This window comes from Lupinus angustifolius, chromosome LG02 (assembly GCF_001865875.1).
Source record: "Lupinus angustifolius cultivar Tanjil chromosome LG02, LupAngTanjil_v1.0, whole genome shotgun sequence".
NCBI classification, from domain to species: domain Eukaryota; kingdom Viridiplantae; phylum Streptophyta; class Magnoliopsida; order Fabales; family Fabaceae; genus Lupinus; species Lupinus angustifolius.
Genome location: NC_032010.1, coordinates 23,411,042 through 23,424,296, shown reverse-complemented (window position 1 = coordinate 23,424,296; position 13,255 = coordinate 23,411,042). Strand labels below are relative to the sequence as shown.

Here is a 13,255-nt window from a genome sequence, read left to right as displayed (position 1 = left end):
AGAGACACCTAATTTTTCTTGCATACGAGTGATCTCGAGAACAATGAGGTATGTTAGTTAACCACTTTATATCCAAAAATTATAACAACGTGTTGTTGCCTCATTGATTTCAACCTTCCATTTTAAACTCTCCATCATTCATATTCATATGTTAACCAATTTATATATGGATAGTCAGCAAATTCTCCATCATTCATATGTTAACTATCATTGACTCTCAAATAAAAGTAATACGTAAAATTTCATATATCGACGATGCGTAATCTTATAAGGTGTGGTAAATCAATACGTAATCTAATGTTCCAAGCTCAAATCACTTTTATCCTTTTAATTGTAATGAAATTACACTTTTATCATTAAAACAAAAGGGATATATGCATTTGTCTATTTATTAACGGAGATGATGTTTTTTCCTAGCACATACCAGAAACTAGTTTTGGCAAGTTGTTTTAAGCTTTATTTAATTTATTAGAAGTGGCATTTCTTTGTTACAAAAAGTTGTGTATAAAATTTTCACTTGGTGGACAATAACCATATCTACCCTAAACTTGGGCAATGTAAAAATATCTTCCCAATAGAACATTAAGAGGAGGACCACATTTTTATGCCCTACTTTAACTCTTAACAAAACTTTATATCCACAAAACCATTAATTTCGTTGATCCCCTCATGAAATTTCTAATATAGTCTCATCATAAGTTCATAACAGGTCTAGTTTTATTCTAGTTTTCCATAAGTTCAAATACCCATTACTAGAGAAAAAAACTTGTCACGCTTCAACTAGGCTTATATTGCTGAAAAGGTATCAATCAATATACACATATTTATTGTATAGTAGAAGTCGCAGTTCCTTATTCCTAGGGTCCCTCTCCTATCCATTCAGTCATGGAACGAAAGGAGGTAAACTTAAATCTACATACAAATATAACATCACCCCATTTTTTTTATTTCCCACCACCTTTTCAATAAGTACTCTTATGAAAATATTGATTAATAAAACGTGCAAGAATGAAATATATATGTATATATATGCAAGCACAAAGTAGGTTTTTTGAATGAGAAACAAAGATTATGAGATATAGTTTTATATATTTATGCAGAAAAAACGTATCACTTCTGTGCCTCAGTTTGGAGGGTGGGACCAAAATGCACCTGGAGCTACCAACTATTCAATGGTATTTACTCAAGCTAGAGCCAACAAAAAACACATGAAAACTGACTTGACCGAAATCAAGCGTAATAGCCTTGGAAAAGAACATGATTTTGTGAATACCAAACGTGGTCATAGTCACCATGCTCATCATCATGATCCTATTGTCAAAGCGGTGAGATAAATTTCTTATTACTTCTTATTTCTGTTGCCGTTGCGGTTCCATGGTTATTTATGAGTCAGACTCCTATCTAATAAAGATGGAAGTGTCGTATAAAATAAGACATATTTACTCATGTAATGACATTTTTATCGTTAAAACTAAGTGTAATAGTAGTATTTCCCTTTTCATCGATGGAAGAGGATCCCTATTCGTTATTTATGTTTATAACTTGAGATTTCTGTTAGTTTGAACTTCCCACAGTAGAGTACCTTTCATATTCACATGCTGTTTATGATCATGCAGAGGAAAAAGAGGATTGTGACCTACATAAATTGCTGCATCAGGCCTTGATGAAGATAAGAATTAAGAACCATGTCCATTTCTTGATTTTCAAATCAAAGGCATGCTACTAGAAATGTTAGGGATTTATAACTTTTGTAAATATGTACATAGATCATGAAACACTACTTCAACGTAAATCTCTTGAAGTAATGTTTCATGAAACCGTAGGCATAACGATTTAAATTTGAGAAACAAAAATGTCTATAGGTCAAAAAAAAGGTTATACCTACAATTTTTTTGGTTTACCTATAATTTTCATCCGATGGTATATAGCAAATTTATTGTAGTGAGTCCAGTGTGAAAATACTTGTGGGAAACCAATTTTTTTTTATTGTAGTGAGTGTATCGGAACTTTATTGACACTATTATTGTCTATTTTTCTTAACTGCTTTGATAGCATCCAAGCAATGTACGTTACATATTTACATCAAAGGATCGAAAAAAGCTATTATGAAATATATCTATTACATTCGTACAAATATATAAATAAATTTCTTTATTTCAATGGAAAACTACATTAATGTACTTCTTTGTTTTTACCCTTTGTAAAATGTTGAAATTTTAATAAAAAAATAGATAGCATGAACTTTTAATTAAGGGGTAGACTTGGCTCTTTTGAAAGTTAGCTTATGGAATAGCTTCATAAAAGTTGTAATAATCACATCTTTTTTTCTCTCTTTTATATTTCAGCAAATGACATTTTTACTTGCAACTCAATACAATAAGATTACATGTCTTTGATTGTAAATTAGTTAACAAATTTAAACAAATTGTACAAACATTTTTAACAAACAACTCTAATTATACAACTACAATATTAACTGCACTCTCATATCTTTTATGGATGGACAAAAAAATATTAATAAATATATTAACTAAAGTATAAGTTTGAACATGTGTTTCTGGTAGGATGAAAAAAATGTATATTCGAAAAAGCATTTCCAGATGAATGGTTAACATGGTAACATAGGAAGTATGTGTTAGGAAAGCATTTCTGGATGAACAAAATATGTACTCACAAAGGAATTTCCAAATGATTAATTTGAAGGGGAAAAATGCATACACCGACAATGTATAAGTTTTATACACTATTATTGCCTAATCTATCATTCATATTTTCATCATCACGAACTATTCAAAAATAATACAAATGAATGATAAATAATGTATTGATTGTGTATAAATCTTTACACCGATAATATATAGCAACACAAATACATTGAGAAAAAATGTATGTACTAACAGTGCATAAATTTTATATATTACTAATGCGTTATATTGACTTTTCGGAAAATTAAACTAATAAATGGTGAATGATTTATTAACTATATATAAATCTTTACACTACACTACATACATATTACTTAAAATATGTTTATGGTTGAATAAATAAATTATCTAAATTAACATAGTCTACGCATTCAAGCCCATTTCTTTAGGCCTAATATCCTTCAACTGCTCCATTTGTAAGCCAGAAGAATTGGGTTTGTCCAAAATACAAAAGCAAAAATGGTGGGCTTGATAGACTTTAACATATTTTGGTTTAATAATTGCAAGTTCATTTTAGGTCACTAGAACAAACTCAAAGAACCAATAATATCGTCTAGGAATGAAGTTGACTGTTTTAGCATCTAGCTCATACATAATAATTTCATACTATATGGACAAAATAGTTGGGGTGGTTTATTTCAAAGTTGGCTGTGATTGATGGATGACATGTTCAAACTTTAGGGGACAAGCACAAAAATATTGTAGGCCTCGGTGGAAATATAAAAGTAACCAAAGTTGATATATGCTTAAATCATACACTTTCTATATTTCTTTCATGATCAACATGAAGAAATGAAAATTTTGTTTATGCCATCATCTCCACAACCCATGGAAAGGAAAAGAATACAACACAAAAGGATGTGCTAACTTATGGTTAGTGACATTGTGAATAATCAAATTGGCCTTTTGTCTAACATTGCATATGCATTTAGATAAGATTCATGGGGTTCACTTACAAATGCTATGATGCTCAAATGGCAACATCATCCACCCAACATTTGTCCTCCATCTAAATACCCATTGGCTAATATAAGTTCAATACCAACATTATTAAATTATTATCACAAATGTTCTTTGACATGGTGGGGATGGTGTCACAACAAAATGACTTGGATTGAATTGGGGGGGAGGGGGGGACCAATCTTGCATTACATTGGGTTGGTATGTGAAAAAAACTTTAACGTTCAAGTTAGTATTTATATATAGCGGGTAAGAGGAAAAGTTAGAGATATGATATTTTTTATATAATGATCTCCTATATTTATATTACTCATAAAGACATTCTAATCCTTTTAAGGAAGCTCTGATGTCATGAATGACACCATAGTCCTCTCCAATCATTCATTCAACTTGTTAAGCCTACTTATAGGCCTACATGACTCTTAGGCTGTAATTTTAGTCTTCTGAGCAGCAATTTGGCTCTCTACAATCCAAAAATCCTGACTAGCCTTTCCAACAAGCAAGATTTAGAATTCGACTTAGAAAGTAGCTTATGAAGGAAGACATACTATGGGTGTATATGGCTTGGATATACTTATGAGTAGCCTTGCTAATCCAATTGACAATTTAGACATGACCATAAAATCATCAATAACAGATATTCATTTAAGGTAAGGTAAGTTCATTCTAAGTGATATAAATAAAGGAGACTATCATACATTAATAGTCAAAGTTTATTTTCATATACCTACCCAAAATGGTCCAAAACCAATCTCAACCGAGTTCACCCCGTATTATATTACAAGTAAAACACACTGGTACGAAATTTCATTGTTAAGTGTTTGCTAATTGGCTAATGAAAGTTCAAAAACAACAACATTAAGTTATTATTATAACAACCCACTTAGGCACTTAATGCCTTAAATTTAAGAATGTCACAATAATGTGAAACGTGTCCTATTCCTATATCCCAAAGAAAAGCACTTTCTGTACAAAAATTAATTCCCTAGTGTTAAGTGTGCTCTTTCCTCGACTACATCTATTATCCCACTTTGTATAACATTCTATGTACTATTAATTCTAGTTGGTTGAAAAAAATATTTAAGTTCAAATTATTATTATTAAATATTTTTTGATCAATCATAATCCTTAGTACATGGAATTACACAAAGCTATAGGATAACAAATGTGCTCCTGCTCTTTGCTATGGCCATTTTTTTCCACAATGCCCTCCTTGAGCCACGTTGCCCACTTCACAGACCAAAGGAAAAAGTTGTTTTTTTTCTTTGAAGATGTCAATCTTAAAGGACTCTTTTTGTGACAAAGATGACCTAACTTTCTATAGCATTATCCACCATTGAAATGGAATTAAACATAAAAAAAGGTTGTACTCTCTCAAACCTAAATTGTTGACCACATTCATGGGACACAAACTAAATTGCTCTTGTCATAATTCACTAACCCAAAAAAATAAGGAAAGAGAAAAAGTAAACAGCTTTCTAAGTGTTTGGCTTTTTTAGAATACCCTAAATTAATAATACGTATTGTTCCCATGGCTCCAATGTAATATAGTGGATAGAGATCTCATATTCCAAACGTATTTCATTTCATGTCCCAAGTTAATTAGTATTTTATTTATTACTTTTTGCTTTTAAATTTTTTATTTCATTCACATATTAATATATAATTAGTTTGAGATATGAAATGCGACATTATTAAAGACATGTAATTCACATCCATAATACAAGACTGTAATTCCAAAGGAATGTGGTAAACTTGCTCGCGATTACAACCTCCTACCCACATCTCCCATTTAAACAATCATAGTACAAAAGTTAGTCCAAATTAAAAGTGCTAACCGATAAGTACTACAATCAATATAACATAATTTATGTACTAATCTCACACCTACAACATTTCACATTTTAATATATCCAATAATCTTCAACTTAAATGTAGGTTACTATATATTTATCGATTTACTTTCATATAAGCCTACCATATTTCAATTGAACCATTGGTTTTATATCATTTTTGGGATTCATTTGTGACGACAACCTCCAAGGCTCCAACCATTAGAGAGTCTAATTTTTCCTGAGTATAAGAAGCGTGAAGATATACCAAAAGTATATTATATATTGAACAAAAACTTAAAGAAAGTTATTCAACAATTCTTTACAACTTATGAACTCTTACACCCTATTTAATATCAAACTTCACAATGAAAGAAAGAAATTGATATAGTAACTTTTAACATCAAATAATTGGAATTTACAAGTGGGTTTTAATTTAAATATTATGGAGAGCAAGTTGTACATGTTGAGTAATTTTGTTGAATATTTAAAAGATGAAGTAGCCAATAGGACAAGTTGTATCTGTAAAATTGTAAAGGATGGGTGTCTTTTTCAGCATAAAGCCAAGGAAGTAGCTACATGTTGATAAATGGTTGGGAAGTGTGAGAAGTTGCATTATATGCATTGGTCTTTGTAAAGAAAGATAAAAATTAAATAATTAATGGTGAGGTGATGGATCACCCAAAACAACTATCACTAAATCAATTTTATTTTTGTTTTTCTCATACAGATTAATAGTATTTTTTTAATTTCTATCAACCATTTTGAACAGTTTCATCACATGCACTAAAGAAGTTAGTTAATTTAGCTATTAGAATTAAATTTGTGAACAAAGTTTTTTTTTTTAATTATCTTTCTTTATTGAGATATATTTATCGAGTTCATTATCTATACACTATATTTTAGACAGACAATGCATTATATACTTTTATGTAGTAGATAATGATTGTTGATAAGGATGCTTTTGTCTAAAAAAGTAATTGATGTACGTATGTTTTCATAAAAAATCTTGTAAAAATCACCAAAACAAAATTCACAAAAACCCACGTAGAAAAATAATATGAGGAAATATTTATTATTGTGACATATGATTTTTGAAGGAATATTTAAAAAGGCTTTGATATAATGGTTTTACTTTATTTGTTCATATTATCTTGTAATATGAACTATATATTTATCTATACTATATATAAAGCTAAAACTTGAAATAACTACCCTCATAGTATAATTTTTCTTTCTTATATTGCCCTTAACATTATTTAATTTTTACAAAAAAACTATATAATCCTAAGCAACTATCACCAATACATTAATCAACAACATATCTCACATTAAATTAAACATTATCGTAAACACAAAAAAATGTAATATAAATTACACCGAACACAAAAAAACATTTTAATTCAAAAAATGAAATATATAAAAATTGAATATGTAGTATCACACAATATTCGCTGGCAGGCACGAAGTGCCTGTACACACTAGTACTAATAAAGCCAAAACTTGAAATAACTATCATCATGATTATATTTTCCTATTTTGCCTTTAATATTATTTTCATAAAGTAAAATCATATAATCCTAGATAACTATAATTAATACATTTCACTTTAAGTTAAATATTATAATAATTACAAAAATTATAACATGAAGTACATCCAATAAAAAACATTATAATTCTCTATAATAAAAAATACAAATTTAATATTTGATATCATAAAATAAGAATATGGGTCGGGAGACATAAAATGTTTGAAGCGAGTATCTAAAGAGAGATAGTTGAAACTTCAGATGGGGAAAGTGGTGATAGGAGGAATGGAGTGACACGCAAATTCACGTTCCAAGCCCCTCGACTACGGAGGTGGAGGCCTATTGGTGGATCTCCTCTTCCCCCATTTCTTTACCTTCTACTTCTCCTCAATTTCTTATAATAAAATATTTATGAATAGTTAATATAAAGATTTATATATAGTTATTATATTATCCATTATTTATTTGAATTAATTTTATTTTATTGAAGAGTTGGTAATGATTAAATATTAATGACAAATGATATAATAATATTAAATAAAACTCATATGCTGTTAATATATATATTTTTTCTCATTTCTTTCGGGCTAATTCATATTTTTATTATTAAATTAATACTCTAAGATTTTAGCTCCTTAATTTTTATAATAAACATAGTAACCATTTTTATTTATTTTTATTAATGTTATATGAGTACAATTGTAAAAAGTAGTTAGTAATGTTACGTTGTTTTTTTAAATAGATCGATGAGCAAATTTGATTTGTTAAAAACACTTGCAAGAATAGAGAAAATACTCACTTTATAAATATAGACATCTTCTTATCAATTGATTGAATTAAAATGTATTCTTTAATCGATTTTGTATATATTTATATCTTATTCACGTTATATTTTGTAGAAACTCTATAAAAACATTACTAATACACTTCCCATATCTCTGCACCAGTCATAAACTAATATAAGAAAGGTCTCGTTAACATTTCCATGTAATAAACACACTCTTACCTCTTACCTCTTACTTACACATTTTCTACTATTAGGGCACATGCCATACATTATCTCGTCAATAGGGCTTATACTAATCCTTCAAAAAAAGTAAACATGTGATACCTTTTATGCGTGAAATATTGTAAAGAATTATAAATAATCATTATATCATTCGACATTCATTTGAATTACTTTTATTGAAAAGTTAATAATAATTAAGTGAATGATATAATAATAATGTATCAAACTCTTACATTGTCTATAAACCACGTACATACGTTTTTTCTCTAACTTTATTTCACTAATTAAATTAATTATTACAAATATAGTTGGATGAGAATGAAGACCTATGCTTCAAATATATGCTAAGAAAAAAAATAAATAATAATAATAATAATAGTGAGAAATATGCTAATTATTTAAAAATTAAATTAATTAGGAGAGTATGCTTAAGAGAATAATAACATGCTAATCAAAATGTATCCTTACTTAATAATTTCAATCATAAATTTGTGTCACTAATAATTTGATGGACTAAATCAGGGGGTAATTCACTTTTTTCAAAAATCAAATTTACTAAAATATTAACTCATATAAGGAAAATAACGAGCTAAAGTGTTTCATGCTTGTAGTTTTAATGGGCTAAATGAGTTTTTTTTTTGTCTTAGGTCAAAAAATATCCTTATATTCTTTAGGGCGTTTTAAGAATATATAAAGTATGACTCAATGAAAGACAGTATTTTTAAATTTTGTGTAAACAATATCTAATTGAATTTTGTAAGTGATATTATTTCTAAGAGGAAATTATTAACAAATATCCCAAGAACGTGAGTTAAAAATTTTGGGAAAAAATATATTTAAAACATGGAATATTGTTTAAACAATTTCATATTCCCTAGAATATGTTTTACTATTATTTAATATTAGCATGTCGACCGACACACTGTGCATTTATATTTTTTCTAATATATAAGGTATCAGTTTCATGTTATCCTATTTAAGAAAAACAATTTAAATATAAAAAATACTATTATAAACTCGGAATGAAAATATAAATAAAAGGGTGTATACAAGATTAATGATATATTAATATAAAAATGAAAACAATGGAAGTAATATGTGGAAGTTTATATTAGTTATTAATGATAAATGTTACAAAGAATAAATTTTGAATATAATAATTATGTCATGGTGATGATTATTATTTGTTTTGGTTTTATTAATAGTATAGATATAGATAGATATATTATATAAATTTATATAAAGATAAAATTAGAAGTTAAAATGGGAAAATATAAAATATTTCATGGGTAATTATTTTATGTTTATTAGTATTAATAGATAAATATGAAATTAGAAGTTATAAAATATAAAATAGGGAAACATAAAATACTAAATAGATAGTTATTTTATGTTTTCCCTTTATATATAGTATAGAAGTATAGATAAGTATCAAACATTGACCCAAAAACATCAAACTATATTTACATGTTTCATAATAATTTGAGAGACTCTAAATATAGAAGATAAGATATGATCTATACAAATGTTATTTGGCAATAAGAAGAAGCATATTATTAGGAAATGATTAATGATTTGGGTAAATGAGAGAGAAAATGATGGCAGATAATAAATGGAAAGAAAAAAGACACACTTTGTAATAAAAGTATAAAACTTTCCTAACTTTGTACAAACCGTGTGCAACAGATTATTACACAAGTACTCCTCAGCCAACTCAATGCACTTCTTTTTAGGTCTTTATTATTACATCAACCCATGCATACCTGTCAAATTAAGGTATATTCAATCTGTTCCCAAATTAGCCACAAAAAAGTAATTGATTCTTAGAAGATCGAAAATCATCTTATACGACTAGAGCAATACCTAATTTAATTGAATTGAATTGATATATCATTAATCGATTAGGGTTACGATAGAGACGCAGTTGCAGTGAATGAAACCCTTATTTAATATTAACGAATCTCGTCCTATATACGTTATTATTATTATCCAATGCAAGTTGCCTTTTTTGGTCAGAGACCCATTTTATTTCCCTCCAAACTTAATTTTCGTACACCAAAATCAAAGAATCATAATCTTACCCCCTTCAACACATTTTTCCCATATGAATTAATCACTTTATCATATATATTCTTATTTTGTATTGTTTACTTTTTTTTTTTGTCTAGATCAAATATATTTTTCATTTGAGCATGTAACATTTATTACATAGTGGATGGAAAAGGACCGAAGAATTAAACTGTTGTTTTTGTAGTTAGAAGTAATGATAAAAATGTTATATCATTATGTTTAAAAAGAAATGGTATATCAATTTTAAGAGAAAGTTTAAAAATTCTACTACACATTTTAGTCATTGTAAACTTTTCTTTTTTGGATATTGTAAGAGTATTTCTTATATTTTTTTGTTAAAGAACTAATTTCTTTTAGGATTCGTGACTGTCACTCTCAATAAGTGTTGCTCTCGTATAAACTTGTCCTAAGTGGAACTATCCCTTTCAAGATTCCAATAAGACCGAGGGTTTCTTGGTTGTAAACTTCTACTTGTGGACTCCTATGTTTAAATGATAAAAGCAATATTGTGAGAACCGGATTGGACGGTTTGACCGGTCTGACCGCTGATCGAACTTGAAAACAATTTTGGTCTGCAATCTTAATCAAATGAGAGTTGGACCGCTTTGGACTGGGGGATTTCCGGTCCGACTGTGTTAAACCTGGTTAAATCAGATTATATAATGATAAAAATATCATATCATTCAATTAGAGAAGTGATTCAATTGACTCCATTTGATTTTTGTTGTTTAATTTTAGCATAAAAATAGGATAAAATAATTAAAAAAGTTTATTATAGTAATAAATTGATGGAAATGTATGGATGATTGGATGATAGAGGAAGAAGGGTTGACATGGATATGTGAGAGTAGAAATGTGTTTGACAATCCACAAAAATCTAACATAATTTCAGCCTCTCATTCATTTCCTTTGCATAAATATAACTCTTCCTTTTCCTTTCATTGCCCACCAATTGTTCTATCTATTGCCCCATACACAAACAACAACAACAACATCATAGAAAGAACAAAAACTTTATTCTGTGTTTTGCACAGAGGAATAACAATTGAGTTGTGGTGAAGAATTTGTTGGAGTGAAGGGGAGGAAGACCAACCCACCCTTCACATTCATCATCCTCTTCATCAATCTCTTTTAATCTTATATATTTACACTTATATTTATATTCAACAACATAAAGGATTGTCCTTTGTATTATTTTCATTGTTTTTTCAGATCTTGAGGTGTTAGGTGGGGCCTAATACTGTTTCTAACCTGCTAGATCTATTCTATAGTTTTAAACATTAATTATTCCTGCAAGATTTGTTTACTTATATAAATCCATCTCCACCTAATTTTTTCTTGCCAATTCATTTTTCAAGGTGTTATAGAACTTTGTATGAGATCTTGGTTCTATCACCTTCATTGCTTTGTTTGGTTCATCCATTTCTAAAGGTTCATTCTTCATTTAATGACAACTATTTAGGTTGTCTCTTTATGGTTGTGCTCTTTTATTGGAGAGAATTATTGGTATTAACTACTGAGCTATAAGCTTTGTTTCTTACACCAATATCCATAACAGTGGTTGAAGTCAATTTTCCCTTGTTTGTTCATTCGTGTGGCTTGTCTATCTTATTTATTCTGATCATACTTTGGTCTATAGAGGAGCCCACCACTGGTTTTTGGTGGGTTTTCATTAAAACCAATAAAAAATCAATCTTTAAAAGGTGATTGAAGGTTCCAAATTTGCTTCAGTGTTTCTTTCCAACAAGGAAAGGAAGGGTGTGTCAATTTGTCAAAATAGTGAGGCTATTTGGTAAGTTTTCTATCTAATTAGCCATTGATTGTTGTTCCATAATTGGCTTAACTACAAGGCATATACCAAACTCAAACTTTGAGCCTTGAAACACATCCTATCTTCTAATGCTTCTTTACTTTATCACTTGTGTCTCCTTCTTCTTGTTTTTAAAGCCTCTCCTTTCTCTCAAACCACTTCCATCATGGGCAAGTGAGGTGAGATTGATCTCCTTGTCTTTGGAATCCATCTCTCAGTTGTTTAGGAATCAGTTTTTGGTTGGTTTGCTTTATCAAATTCATACAAGAATGTCTCTAGGGAAGAAAACTCTTCATAGTTCAAAAGTAGAAAATGTTGAGGACACTCAAGACATGTCAGTGTTGGATTTGCCAGAGCTTGTGTTGGAATGCATTCTCGAGAGGCTCCCTCCGGATTCACTATGTCAAATGGCTGGTGTTTGCCGTTCCTTGAGGGAGAGGTGTGTGAGTGATTACCTTTGGGAGAGGCACATGAAACAGAAATGGGGTAGAGTTATTGGTCCAGTTGCTTTTAGGGAATGGAAATGGCATGTTGCTTCAAAGAGGAGTGTTGGTAGTGCTAGACATGGCAAGCAAAGGAACTTTATGAGGCTTGTATCTTTTTCTTGGCCTTTTTCATGGATGAGAGTAAAGGTTGATGCAAATAATAGCATCAAGCAGTTTAGTTCTTTGCCTAATGACTCGGTCATGGCTTGGTATCTTGCTCTTGAGAGTGGCAACTTCTGGTTTCCTGCTCAGGTCTATAACCGTGAGGTATCTATGAAACCCGCCTTGTGTTTTTTCTTTTGAAAACTTCTATATAACATGATTCAGTGGAAAGTAAAACAAGTTAGTTTTGAATGGTATTTAGAAGATGATTGTGTTTTCACACTAGTTACATTTTTGCTGTTGGTGATGCAGAATGGCCATGTTGGGTTTATGTTGTCATGCTATGATGCCGAGCTTAGTTATGATCCACACACTGACACCTTCCAAGCCAGGTAATTGGACAGATTCTTGTTCATCATAGCTTATCAGCATAAATTCCGACAGTCTGTATGTATGTTTCGCATCTGACTTGAAAAAACATTCTCCCAATTTTATTTTATTCTGAAGTGTTTCCACAAGGAATTTACATATGTACAATAACAACCTAGCCTTAGTTTCACTAGGTGGGGTCGGCTACATGGATCAAACAACGGCATAAGGAATTTACATCTATGTTATTGATTCATTGTCTATTATAGGTATCCACCACATGGAAGAAGGGCAGTTTCAATAGAACATGGCATCCCATGGGAAAGGCTAAGAGCACCACCTGTTGATACTCCTCCGCACGATCTTCATATCTCTGACTGTCTA

At 29.7% G+C, this 13,255-nt stretch overlaps 2 protein-coding genes across 5 annotated transcripts in view; both read left to right on the top strand.

Annotated features, from left to right (window-relative positions):
- Positions 721–2,114, top strand: LOC109341290. 2 transcript variants are annotated; one of them, XM_019579164.1, is made up of 3 exons: positions 721–891; positions 1,098–1,325; positions 1,619–2,114. In XM_019579164.1, the coding sequence occupies exons 1-3, from the start codon at positions 886–888 to the stop codon at positions 1,724–1,726; spliced, it is 342 nt and encodes a 113-aa protein (XP_019434709.1). In that variant the 5' UTR covers positions 721–885; the 3' UTR covers positions 1,727–2,114. The 2 variants fall into 2 exon arrangements, with proteins under 2 accessions (XP_019434709.1, XP_019434717.1); XM_019579172.1 differs by having other exon boundaries at positions 721–900; positions 1,101–1,325; positions 1,617–1,830.
- Positions 10,976–13,255, top strand: part of LOC109341261 (F-box protein At2g32560-like) — a 5,447-nt gene continuing 3,167 nt past the window's right edge. The window contains exons 1-2 of one of the 3 annotated variants that reach the window (XM_019579135.1): positions 10,976–12,667; positions 12,815–12,894. In XM_019579135.1, coding sequence (XP_019434680.1) covers positions 12,005–12,667; positions 12,815–12,894 — 743 coding nt within the window. In that variant the 5' untranslated portion in view covers positions 10,976–12,004. The remainder of the gene's footprint in view (positions 12,668–12,814; positions 12,895–13,255) is intronic. The other 2 variants (XM_019579127.1, XM_019579119.1) reach the window with 2 other exon arrangements.